Source organism: Camelus bactrianus, chromosome 5 (assembly GCF_048773025.1).
Source record: "Camelus bactrianus isolate YW-2024 breed Bactrian camel chromosome 5, ASM4877302v1, whole genome shotgun sequence".
Taxonomy (NCBI): domain Eukaryota; kingdom Metazoa; phylum Chordata; class Mammalia; order Artiodactyla; family Camelidae; genus Camelus; species Camelus bactrianus.
The window spans coordinates 97,152,440-97,166,190 of NC_133543.1; the positions used below are offsets into that span (position 1 = coordinate 97,152,440).

The 13,751-nt window shown below is 42.1% G+C and overlaps 1 protein-coding gene across 10 annotated transcripts in view; it reads right to left on the reverse strand.

Annotated features, from left to right (window-relative positions):
• The window catches only part of SP110 (SP110 nuclear body protein), a 38,601-nt gene that overhangs the window by 11,476 nt on the left and 13,374 nt on the right, over nucleotides 1-13,751 (reverse strand). For all 10 annotated transcript variants that reach the window (XR_006725223.2, XM_045517443.2, XM_045517440.2 and 7 more), the window contains 6 exons: nucleotides 10,234-10,299; nucleotides 8,272-8,421; nucleotides 6,232-6,297; nucleotides 1,605-1,703; nucleotides 1,038-1,180; nucleotides 190-231 (listed from right to left, as the gene is read on the reverse strand). Coding sequence is in view for 9 of the 10 variants with exons in the window: in XM_045517443.2 (XP_045373399.2) it covers nucleotides 190-231; nucleotides 1,038-1,180; nucleotides 1,605-1,703; nucleotides 6,232-6,297; nucleotides 8,272-8,421; nucleotides 10,234-10,299 (566 nt within the window). In the remaining variant the exon portion in view is untranslated. The remainder of the gene's footprint in view (nucleotides 1-189; nucleotides 232-1,037; nucleotides 1,181-1,604; nucleotides 1,704-6,231; nucleotides 6,298-8,271; nucleotides 8,422-10,233; nucleotides 10,300-13,751) is intronic.

Sequence of the window (13,751 nt, forward strand, 5' to 3'; positions counted from 1 at the left end):
CATCTTAAATTAACTATGAAAATAACAGAGGCTAGATACCAATGCACTAAAGTAGTCGTCATGAAGATGCAATGCCGAACTGTGAAGGCGACTCAGGGCTGGGAAGGAGGACCCATGGGCAAGCCTTGGGACATGGAAGGTCGGTAACATGGTGACTGAGAATGTGGTAGAAATTCACCTGCTATTTACCTCTCTCTTGAGACTTCTTGGAGGACAGAGCAAAAGTCCATTCTGGGAAGAGAGAAGGGGGTCAATGAATGAGGTTGTTCTGGAGGCTTTTCTTTTGTAAATATCCACGTTTCCACCTGGTGAATATTTGCACCTGGACAGCCTACTAGGTCTCCAGCTTGAGGTGTCTAGAAGGAAAATGAACTCCCTGGTCCAATTGGTTCTTCTTCTGGACTTCATTCTTCCCCTGTTACTCTAACCCAAGACCTGTTCTTCTTTCTCAGTGCCTTTCCCACCTACTCTTTTCCCTTCCCATTTCTTCTTCTCTAGATAATATTCTTATGATTTCATCCCTGTGATCATTTTTTGGAGTGTCATTGAGAGGCTTTGTGTTGGGTTCTGGATCACAAAGACCTAGTACCTTGTTTACCGCTCACAAGATGGAGCCAGGAAGGGCAGCGGAGGGACTGACCATGGACAGTGTGGTCTGGAAATGCTTCACCAAGGGGCCCAGATGGAGTGTGGTCTTGAGGAGGCATTTATTGGGTGAAGGACACAGGGAAGCGATTACCGAGGTCTATGTCTTCATCTAGTTTCCTTCCAGCCCACCCCCTCCAACACCACCAGACTAAGCCTCTTAAATTCCTCCTACCTCAAAACCCTTTGCCTGCATTTAAAGTTCTCCACCATCAGCACCAATCTGTGTTCCTCACTTTCTCACCCACGATGTTTTCCTACGATCGTTTAGCTCTTTCTTAATCATGCTGTGGAATCCTAATGGGAATTTCTTCACACTTCTGTTATTGAAATTCCACTCATCCTTCAGGGAATGAAACCCGTCACCTATTTGCCCCTTGTCATTACAATACCTTCATCAGCTGTTCTAAGCTCTTTCCTCCGCAAAGCACACTCCGCTTCCAGTTTTTGGACTGTGCCCGTTTTCCTTCCATTTCAAATTCTCTGGGTGTGAACCAAACTCCCTTTTCATTCTGAATGCACTTCTTTGAGGATCCTGTGAGATAAAGACAGTCCATTCCAGGATCCACGTCCATTCTCTGTGAATTCACCCTAAACCTCCACATCGCTACTTAGGGCACTCCGCCTTTCCGGGTCCAGAGACTCCGTGTCCGCTAGGAGCAGGGGAGTCTGATTCCTCCCCTCTCAGATTGAAGGAAACCCTAAAACCTGCCCGAGGCGTGAGGGCTTGGGAGAGAATTTGCATTTTATGTGGCAAGGACATGGAGTGGAGGTGCCTGGTCACTAGGTGTACCATAACATTAAAAACTCTGAAAATTCCTTTTTAACAAGCACTGCTTTTCCTGCAGCCTAGCTCGCGGGGTCCACGTCCTGAACAAATTACACACGTGGGTATTTTCTTCCTTTCTAGGAATTCCTTCACCGAGGGGTTCTGAAGAGCAGAAGGTCAAGGAACTAACCTTGTTTCATTTTTTCTTTATATAAAATCCCTTTTGCCTTCCCACAGGTCACAGGAAGTTTAGGAGCGTGAAAATCCAGACTGTCTTCTTCGGGTTTTTCTGAAGGTAGAAAAGAACAGATCAGTATTCCTCAGCCTTCCTTCGACGTCCCTCGTGAATTTTCCTTCCCACGAATTCTGATAATAGTAATAAACATAAAAACGTAAGTGGCATTGGGGAGCATTCTCTGGTTAATCTGCAGGAAGTCTTCCATTTTGAGGGGCAATGTAGATACGTGTACAGAGGATCTCTAATTAATAAAACTACCACTGCCAACACTATACATCAAATAAAATATTTTAATAAAACGTATTGTGCTTCTTCGGTGAATGTGTATAAATTTCTCACCTAATGTTCCTTTATTCCATCAGCAGCCTGCTTAGTTAGCCCTCTGTGCTGATGGAAGTCGCCTACCCAAAATATTTCTTTGCATTTGTGTAGCTGGAGAAAAGGTTTTCGTCCATGATTGTACTGCCTTATTCTAACCAAGGCAGGGGTGAGTGAGGCAGTTAGCACTGCGGGGACAGTGTCCGTCTTCACTGTTTGCTGCTCCTTTTCATTTGGTTGCTTCCCTATATTTTTCTGAGTCAAAGAAAATCCTGGAGAGCTCTAAACTAGTCTGCACATTGTCTATGGAAAGATTTGGCAACTTGGAAGCCCTGGGTAGGGATCTGGGTTCTGATTCAGGAGAAGCAACTGTAAAAGGGTTAAAATAAACACCAGCAACTCCTGCCCCCCCCAGCCCCCACCCCAGCATCACTGTGGATGAATTCATTAAAGACAGACTGCAGGAGCTGTTTCTTAGGGACAAGGGCTCTCCATGTCTTGTGTGGAGTTACACAGGATGTTGCATCTGCAGTGAGACTAGGGGAATATCTAGTCCAACTCTCCCCCTTGCCTCAAACACTTATGGAAAGAGCCAAAGGAAAATATATGAAAAAGCAAGAGCATCATTGGAAAAAGAACAGAACAGCATCAACGGGAAAGAAACCATTCGTTACCTTGGAAAGATATGAACTAAGTAGAGTCCGATGAGAAATAGGAAGTGAGAGGGTAGTTGCCTCCAACAGAACCCCAGAGGATGCCCAGCCTTGGCGGAGCAGGGGCTGTAGCAAGGTAAGTAGGAGTGAAGGGCTGGCAAGAACTTTGGGTGCTTTTGCATGGAGTGACCAGCTCCAACACTCGTCTCCAGGCTCTGCCCACTACGTACGACCCAGTGGATGAGAGCACAGCCTTGGGAGCCAGACGGGGTGGGCTTGTGATCCTGGCTCTGCAATTTACTAGCGAACTTACATAGGTGTGTGCTGTTGTCGTCCAAGCTGAGTGGGGGATTTGCCACGACAGTTTCTGACCTTGGGTGACAGGTGACCCAGTACTGCGAATCCAGAGGGGGATTAGGATGGCCACAGGGACCCTCCATAGGTCTCTGTGCAAAGGAACTGCCTTCCCCAACTCCTTATGTAGATATAGGTCCAGTGGACACAGACATCCCCAACGTGTCCACAGGTGCATGTGGGAGCTGTGGGCGGCAGCAAGCCTTGGGTGCAGAGTCGTGGGCAGAGGCAGCACCCCCTCTTTTATCTGGTGCAGGCAGCTCACCGAGTCAGGAGCAACTTTGTTTCTGAAGTACTTCCAAAGCCAGCACCCTGCCCCTGAGGGAGGGAGACAGCTTTCTGATCTTTTCCAGTAATCCTGCATTTGGTTCAGTCTCATCCCTCATCCCAGCAAACAGGGCTTTCCGGGTGGAAGCCCGAGGGGAATGGCCCGCGTGGAGTTCTCCAGCATCTCCTAGGTCACTCGTAAATGTGAGCAAACATGAGAAGCCCCCTCGGAGAAGTACACAAGTAAAGGACAGGGAGTTCATGGAGATGGAAAGCCTGCTGGAGGAAATGAAAAGAAAAGCGTAACAGAGACTAGGAAGAGCAGAATGAAAAAAACCCAATTTGTGATCTGGAAGACTAACCCCAGGAATTCTTACAGCACATAGGGAAGAGGCACAAGGAGAAAACGATGGCTGGAAAGACATGGCCTGTGGAAAGACCTGGAGCTCTCTGATCCGTACACGAAGGGCACATGGAGCGATGGAGATGGAGCGGCTGGAGGAAAAGCACTAGTTAAGGAAATAGTGAAAGCAGCACACACGGTGTTGTTTATTTTCACAAGAACCTGTGACAAAGGGAAGGCAAAGGTGAGGATCCTCATTTTACAGGTGGGGGACTCAGGCTCAGATTTGGAGAGAGAATTCCTCATGGCCACCACGCTGTATGAGGTGGAGCTGGCATTGGAATCCAGACATCCTGGTGCTCTTTCCACGCCATCAGAAATGCCTCAACAACCACCAGGAAACTACTAGAACTCATCACTAAGTTCAGTAAACTTGCAGGCTGTAAAATTAATATACAGAAATCTGTTGCATTTCTATGCACTAACAATGAACTATCAGAAAGAGAAATTAAGGAAACAATCCCATTTACCAGCACATCAAAAAGAATAAAATACCTAGGAATAAACCTACCTAAAAAGGTAAAAGACCTGTACTATGAAAACTGTTAAGACTGATGAAAGAAATTGAAGATGACAAAAACAGATGGAAAGATATACTGTGTTCTTGAATTGGAAGAATCAATATTGTCAAAAATGACCATACTACCCAAGGCAATCTGTAGATTCAATGCAATTCCCATCAAAATCCCATCTGTCAGTTTTCACAGAACTAGAACAAATAATTTTAAAATTTGTATGGAAACACAAAAGAGCCTACAAATAGCCAAATCTTTAATCTCAAAAAAAAAAAAAAAAAAAAAAAAAAAAAAGAAGAGTGGAGCTGGAGGAATCACAGTCTCTGACTTTTAAACTATACTACAAAGCTACATTAATCAAAACAGTATGGTTCTGGCACAAAACCAGACACATAGATCAATGGAACAGAATAGAGAACCCAGAAATAAACCCACCCACTTATGGCCAATTAACCTATGACAAAGGAGGTAAGAATAAACCATAGAGAAAAGACAACACTTATTTTCTATAAGTGGTGCTGGGAAAAGCAGACAGCTACATGTAAAAGAATGAAATTAGAACATTCTCTACAACAAACTCAAAATTGATTAAAGACCTAAATATGAGATCAGATATTATAAAACTCTTAGAGGAGAACAGGCAGAACACTCCTTGACATAAGCTATCAGGTATGAAATAAGCGACACACATATGTTATACAATATGGGGAATATTTATCATAACTATAAATCGACTATAAACTTAAAAAATTGTGAATCACTATACTGTACACCTGTAACTTTTATAACATACTACATAGCATCAACCATACTTCAATTTAAAAAAATTTTAAATGGCATGTATAAAATTATTAAATACATGTTGCATATATATATAAAAAGAAATGCCTCAACAAGCCTCCACATCATATGACAGATAACAGCACAGAGGCACTGCGCTAAGTCATAAGTCACAGCCAGGGTGGAAGTCACAGCCCTAAGTGGGGGGGTTTACTTCAGGGCTATGGAGGCAGGAGAAGCTGATCTGATAGACAACTGTCAGCGTCTGTCTGGACTCTTGCCTCCTACTTGTGTTTCCTGAAAAGACCAGGGGGTATTTTTTCAGTGTAAAGAACAAAGAACTTGGGTTGATTTTAGGTCATGTAAGTCTCTTATGCTCTAATTGAATCTGTAAAATGGGCTGAAGAATACCAATTTGAGGATTAAACGGAAAAATGCAGAAGAAAGTGCTTTACCAACTGTAAAGTGATGTACACACAAATTGTTATCAAGGCCTCTGCATATGGCTGTGTGGGATGTGCACTGAGCAAAGACCCCACCTTTGGCCAGGAGTTGGGGTGGAGATGTTGGAGGATGAGGTGGGGGGAAGAGGGGAGGGGGTCCTTATTATATCAGGGACATAATCTCTTTGTATACTTCCTACATTCTTCCGGCAGAGGGCAGCAAAGGGCCTGGTTTCAAGAATCGGCGCTGGCACTTTTTCCTAGTTCACCAAATTCGTTGTATGGGTAAATGGAGGCCCTGATATTGGTATTCACGCTTGATGAGGAAGAATGAATAATGTATTGATTTGGCAGTTAATGAAGCACAGACTGTGAGGCAGAGGAGACACTGAGCAATGAGCAAGACGTACTGACCTCATTTGACTTTCAGGCAGTGAACAGGATGTACACAGATAGTTAATTACACCTGTGACAAATGCTACAGAGAAAAAGCACAGGCTCTGTGAAGGCATGTCAGGGAGACCTACTCCTGCCTGCCCGGACAGAGGAGCTTTGTTCAAGGTGAGGCCCGAAGAGGGGGCTGGCTCTGGGGAGGGAGTGTGTGGAGGAGGGAGGAGACACGCTGAGCAGGAAGGAGGGTGAAGCATTAGTGTCAAAGTGACCGATGCTTGGAGTAATCAGGCTGGTGGCAACCAGAAGTGAGGTGCCTGTAAGAGTGGAGAGGACCTAGGAGGAGGGGACAAGGACAGGGCGATGGGAAAGGAGGAGAGGAGGGCGAACGGGGCAGCAGCCCCAGGCCAGGGTCCCAGGAGTGTGAGGGTGAAGCTCTGCCTCTCACTTACTCACCCTTTGCAGGAACATTTCTCTGACACCTTGTTGAACTTGAACAGACAACTTTCCCCCTCTTCTCTTCTAAAAAAATAAAACAGTTAATAGTCATTTACAACTAGAAACACGGATTTATATGCTTTTTATGTCACTATTTTAAAGTAAGTTTTTCTAGAAGGAGGGTAGAGCTCAGTGGTAGAGTGCGTGCTTAGCATGCATGAGGTCCTGGGTTCAATTCCCACTACCTCAACTAATAAAAATTTAAAAAAAAAATAAAGTTAAAAAATAAAGTAATTTTTTCTGTCTTTCTGTCAATTTGGAGAGACAAGATAGATGTGAATCCTTATTTTAAAAAATCACATTGATCCCCCTCCCCCCAAAAAAGCAAGCTCAAGGTAATAGAAAGGTTAAAAGTATTACAGAAGACAAATTTTCACAATTTAGTATATATTAAAATAATATGTAACCATATATTGTATTAAATGTATATATACTTAATACAAATACTAGAAGTAAATTTAAGAAGCAGCCTTATAAATATTACATAGAAAGGGCTTTTTAAGGCATAGTACGGGGCATAAAGCAGTGATTTTCAGTGCTGGGTGAATTTGCCCCCTGCGAGATCCTAGATGGCAATGTTAGAAAATCTTTTTATTTGTCAGGCTGGGAAGTAGGTGCTACTGGCATCTAACGGGTGGAAGCCAGGGATGTTGCTAAACATTTTACAGTGCACAGAACAGTCCCCACAGCAAAGACTTATCTGGCCCCAAATACCAATAGTGCAAAAGCTGAGAAACTCTGGGCATAAACCATACTGGAAAATGTAAACTGATTGGCCTATCTAAATTAAAAAAAAAAAAAAAAAAGAATCTCTATAGCCAAAAACAGCTCAAGTAAGTTAAAATATAAAAACAAAATAAGAAAATTGCGGTAATAATAAAAGGTTAATTTCCCAATTGATTAAGTAAAAAACAAATAGTCATATGGAAAAAAGGGCAACTATGAATAGGTGATTTTCAAAAGAAAAAGTCTGAAGAAAAATTTATTTAAAAACAGGTATCTTAGTTAATATAGGCTAGATAATGCCACAGTAATTTATGATCTTCCTGGATCTTGGTGGTTTATTACAGGTGTCAGCAAACTATGGCCCAAGGGCCAAATCAGCCCAATGCCTATACTTGTAATTAACATTTTATTAGAACACAGCCAGGCCTATTTGTTTATTTATTTATCTCTGTTTTCACACTACAGTGATGGTGTTAAGTAGTTGTGGTATGGCTGGAAAAGCCCAAACTATTCATTATCTGACTCTTTCAATAAAAAGTTCTTCAAGCTTTGGCTTAGAAGTGACCCTTGCACTTCCATTAACGTTTCTTCGGCCAAGCCAAGTCACATGGCCATTCCCAAGTCCACAAGGCAGGGGCGTGTACCCTTCTGAGATGTTGGTGGGCACTACGACAACCTCCCGCAGCACGTTAAACCACATGCAGAGTGCAAAGAATTCAAAGGAAAACACTGGCAGATTATCAGTCTTGACCTTTGTGTTTGACAAACAGAAGAGTCTTGTTATGTCTAGTGTTGGTGAAGACATAAGGAAAAGGGTGTCCACAGCATGTTCCTGGGAGTCTAAACTGGCAAGAATTTGATCATCAGCATATGCTAATTTTAAATATGCAAACTCATTGACCAATCTACTTCATTGCTACAAATAAACCATTAAGAAATAATCCAGAGAACGTGTCTACTTCAAGGACTGGTGCCACTCCCATCACCAGATTAACTTGAATGAGAGAGAAGGCCCCAGGTTCCATGGAACAGAGGTAACTCTACTGATAAAAATGTAAACAGTAGACCCTGGGAAGTGGTGACGTGGGGCCACGGGGCACAGCTGAGGTGAACTGCACCCTGAGAACAATTTACTTCTTCCAACAACCACTCCCAGATCAAAGGATCCTTGCTCTGACTTCATCACTGTCCTGCTGTTTACACCCATGCCGGTACCCTGAGAGACCTTCCCACGGTGAGCATTCAGATGACAAATTCCATTGTCAGCCTTACCCTCAAGTGAAGGTGTCTGGTCACATTCAGGTCTTGCCTTCTGGGCCCTTGTCATGACATATGGGTTTCTAGTTGAGTCATCGCTTCTTTGAGTCGCCTGATTCATCACTTGGCGTTCCTCTTGGACTCTGTGTCCAGGTGAGGCTGCCCCTGGGCCCAACAGGAATTTGTGAATAGTTTTCATTGGAGTCACAGTGGACTTCCTCCTCCCCCTGTAAGTGACCTTCTCGCACTCCCAGTTCCTACACTTTGAGATCTCTGTCCTCCTAGCCTTACTTTTTTTTTTTTTTTGGCATTAATACTTAATTTTTTTTAACACCTTTATTGTGGTATGGTTCCTATACAGTAAACTACACATATTTCAGATTACACTTTGATGAATTTTGATAGATATGTGCATCAATGAAACCACCACCACAATCAAGGTAGCTAACATTTCCATCACTCCCCAAGAGGTGCAATTTTCAAATTCCCAATGTATCCCTTCCCACCTCCTTTACACCTGGTAACCGTAAGTTTGTTCTCCATGTCTGTAGCTCCTGGCCTTACTTTCATCTTGCTATTTCTCTATAATTACATCTCTCTTTTCTTGTGGTATCTTTCTTTCTCCACCAGACTTCTGTTTTTCTTCTTCCCCTTCAGCTCCTCTTTCTGACTATTAATTACTTGTGCATCAGTGAGAATCTAAGCTCCGTGAGGGCAGGGGTTTTGTCTGTTTTGCTCACTGTTGAGTCCTCAGAACCCGGACATGTGTCTAGCACACACTTTAACTCATTTCATCTTTGTAGAATGAATATATAACAGGTAGCCTCTTTTAGAAAATATTAGAATTACATATTTTTCATCCTTATAAGTTGTAGTGTCCAGGGTGCCCCACTTATTAAATCAATAAATTTCAGGGAAAGGGCAGATGCTGGCTAGAACAGAGAAGAAACCGCTCAGTTGAGATCATTTTAGAGATACTATACAAAACCTTGAAACACAAAAGTTGTTGTTTATGAAAGGGGATTTCTATGTTCCAGAAGTTACCTTTATATACTGACAAGAAAACCTTAGAGGTTTGACTGTCAAGTTTTCCTAGAAGTCACTGGTAGAGAAAACTCAGTATATGACAAGGAGGCGATGGGGCTGGGACCCCAGAGAAAGTGACAAGGAAAGAAGGGTGAGGAAGAAGGTCTGAGTCTTCTCCCAGTCAAACCCCAAGATTGAAGGGTATTGGGAACAAGAAGAAAAATTGGGGGAATTTCCAAAGCAGTGAAACTCATGTCATGATTCATGCTTGGAAGTTGAGAGGAGATTCCCCACCGAGGGTGCCCCATTCCCCCGTAAGGGCTGGGAATCCAAGAGAATCCCCACCAACTGGCACACTTGGAACTAAAGAAAAAAGGAGAAAGGAGAGGGGAAGGGCAAGAAGGCGAGAATGCAGAGGAGAAGGAGAAAAGGTGATGAAGACAAAGAGGGATCAAGCAGAGGAGCCAGAAAAATGCAAAGTTGCATAGTTTTGTTTCCTCTACTGCAAATAACATAATTTTCATGCATGGAAACAGTGCATGCTAAGCATTTATCCAGGTGGTTCTGAACACTCACAGTGACCACAAATTTAACTTTGGTTTGGGATTGGGAATCTGAATCCTGCCTGCACATTCAGGTTTGCTTTGTCACTTCTTCCTGGCTCTGAACTTGCACTGGACACAGTCCTAATCTCAAAATTGTCTGATGCCTCCTGTCTACCTCCACCCCATTCCTTCCCAATGATAACAGAAAAGAAGTCAGTTGGAACCAACATGGTTTTTCTCTTTTGAAGAGGAGTCCTTGACAGGGTGGCCTAGGGGTCAGAGGTAGGGCTGACCACGCTCTAGTGACCCCCAGGTGGCTGTGTGGCTGGAGAAGAGACCATCTGGGTGGTCAAGTGAGGACCCCGATGAACACCAAGGGAGTGACGACTTCGCTCTTCTTGCTTACCTCTTGGGAGGCTTTTTTTCTGTTTTTTTTTTGAACTGGACCAGCTTTGTATTTTTCTCTTCCTTTCTAAAACAGAAAAGAAAATCATCTCTTGTGGCTATGAATATTGATCTACAAGTTTGAAATGTCAATACTTTTTAAGGAAAATTTCTATCTTCCCATCACTTTTGAAGAGGCAAGAAAACCATGAGACCAATGTGTAAAAAAACCTCCATTTTACTCAGAAATGGAAAAGGGTTGAATAAAGAGGTAACAGAGATATACCAAATTATTAACATTTAAAATATGCAATTTTTCTAATTAATAACCGGTATTTTTCAAGACTAGAAGAAAATACAGAGATTGTTATAAACCATAGATGTAAGAGAACTTCTTAGCTAAAACTCAAGACCAAAAACCATAAAGGTAAAAAATGAACAAATTTGTTTAAAAATTTTAAATGCCCATACTTCAAAAAGCATCTCCACAATATTAAAACAAAAACAAAAACAAAAAAGCAGAAGTTCCAATCTGTGTAACATTAGAGGGTTAATATCCTTAATAGACAAAACAAAAGGTGAACAGAACACTAGGAAAATGGGCAAAAAGCATAAATTGAAAGCACTAAAAGGGGAAACACAAATGACAAATTTATTTAAAAAGCATCTTTGGACCACCAGTAATCAACACATGCATTGTCTCGGGGAGGGCAGAGCTCAGTGGTAGAGAGTGCGCTTAGCATGCATGAGGTCCCGCGTTCAATCCCCAGTACCTCCATTTAAAAATAAATAAATAAATAAACCTAATCAATTCCTCTTCCCAAAAATAAAGGAAAAAAAGAGGAAGATAAAATTATAAAAAAAAAAATGCATTGTCTGTTTTAATTATGCCCAAACTTTAAAAAAGTTTTCTCAGGTCTAGGTTGATGAAGGATGTAGTTAATGAGCACTCATGTGTTGTTAAAGGAAATGTAAACAATTGTATTTTCTGGAAAAGGGTTTGGTAACACATATGAAATTTAAGATATACAGACTCTAACCAAGTAATTTTGCACTTAGAAATTAATTCTGAGGATATTATTGGACAAGAATGCAAAGATACCAACACACAACATGATTTCTATTTTCATACAAAAATTGGAAACAGCCTAACTTACCACCAATAGCTTATTTTTTAAACAAATTATTAATCATCCAATAATGTACATATGACCAAAAAAAAAAAAAAAGGAAAATAGATAATGGATAACACTGACACAATGAAAAAAGTGTTTATAGAATAGACATTTAGTATGAGCATGTATATTTATGCATAAAAATGTATATATGTAAAGAATGTATACATGAATGTATGTGTTTTTGGAAGGTGTAAAAATAAAGTGGGGGAAGCAGATTACATAGGTATTTGACTTTCTGATTAACAACTTTCTGTACTGTTTGCAGATTTTATGAGGAACATTGTATCAGGCAGGACAGCTTCAGCACAAGCAAAACCAGATCTTGGTGGCTTGACAAACAGTGGTGTATTTCTCCATCCTGCGGAGTTCTCTGCAGGATGCGGGGGTCTCCAGGGCAGCTGTCCTCTACGTGTGGTGCTGAGATGCATCCAGGGCAGCTGTCCTGTATGGGTGGTGCTGAGATCCACGCTGCTCAGCCTTTTGCCACCTCCCTCTTCCACACACTTCCGCAATCAGGGGAAGGGGGTGTGGAGAGCTGAGCAGTGCCTCTTAGATGTTTTGATTCAGGAGTGACACCCATCGCACCAGCTCCTTAGCCAGAACTAATATCATGGCCCTGTCTCTGGCAAGGGGCTGGGAAGTGTAACTTTCTGAGCATCTGGGAAGGGGAGGAGAACCGGAAACAGGAGAGCCCCAGTCTGCCCACCACACAGCGTGCAGGGTGGCTACTGCCGGCTGTTCCTCTTTCCCTGTTCTTCTCTTTTCCTTAATAGTGAAGCCGCTGATTTTGAGCTGGATACCTGCCTGTCCTTCTAGAATAAAGACTACATTATCCAGCCTCCTTTGCAGTCAGATGTGGCCATGTAACTAGTCCTGGCAATGAAATGGTGACAGAATTACTAAAGGCAACCAACAGAAAGTGTCCTTCAGTGGAGGCAGCATGCCTCTTTCCTTTGGCTGGAATGTACACTTGAAGTCTGGACCCTAGTGCAGGGAATACCACACACTGAGGATGTTGGAGGAACAGCCAGAATGGAACCATGTATGGTGCCAGAATGAACCAGACCACCCACTTCTGTACAGGAGAGAGAAAGAAGCTCTCTTATTTCAGCCACTATTATGAGGAGGAGGAGGAGGCAGTTTTCCATCACACATGGCCAATTAACCTTAATGGCTACGGCATATTGCTTTTATAGTACGAAAAATTTTCTATGTTGAAAAAAATTAAATTACTATTATAAAAAATACACATTTTTTTTTCTGGCTTGGATGTTTTTTGTAGCCCGAAGGGGAGAACAACCAATAAGAGTAACATCCAATCTACCCTCACAGAGACCAAGTAAGTTCTTTACACTTACGCTTCTCCCCAGGAGATTTCCCCAAAGACAGTTTACTTCCATCATCCATGGGATTTAGAAGGTAATGAGAAAGAAAGTATTTTTTAAATAAACAATCTTTACATTTTGGGACGACATTCATTTCAGACAATACTGAGTTGGTGAAGCTTTGCCAGAATTGTTTCTATCCCTTTCTTACAACGGAGAATGACGGCTCATGAGGAGAGTTCTAGGGACCAAGATGCTAGCCCTGTGCTAGCCAGTCTTTATCCATGGGATCTTGGAAAAACCCACTAATCTCTTACATCTCAAGTTTGACTAAATCTTTTAACCTTCTTCAAGGGTTTTTGTGAAAACAAAATACATTATTCATGATAAAATTAGAAATATACATTGTATGAGTCAGTGTAATGTAGGAAAAACTGCTAAAATGATCATTTGTATTTTAATATGGTCATATTTAATCAATTCTTTGACAATAATTAGATGTTTGTCTTTTGAAAGTCACATCTGTCATGTGGGAGATCTGTGACTGTGTGACACAATGACTGAATTACCAGCAAGCAGAAGAACGCTCTGCTTTTTCTCTCCTCCAAGGACAGCGGTGGCAACGTGAGTAATGGTAGCGATGGTGAGGAGTGAATGCACGTGCACCATTTTACCAGCACACACCAACAACAACGCCAGGTGCTCGTGCTCGGTCATAGTATTACGTTCGCATTTATGGTGAGCTGTTCTCTTCTCAATTTCCCTAGAAAGGTCATATGAGAAACATGGAGATCGGGCTCTTAGGAAGAAATCTGATGGCTTGGCACTGCAATAAAGTACCGTGAATATACTTGACAGTGGTGAGATATCCTAAAATCAGTTCTTGGGGGTGAAAAAAAGTGCTCTTTATATGCATAAAGCATAAATAAATATAGTCAGTAAATAAGTGGATATATACTTGTGGTATTGAAATACCTGAGAGGTGGGGTTCCATGCTCAGAAAAAATGTCTAAATGGGCTCCCTTGGGTAGTGATAA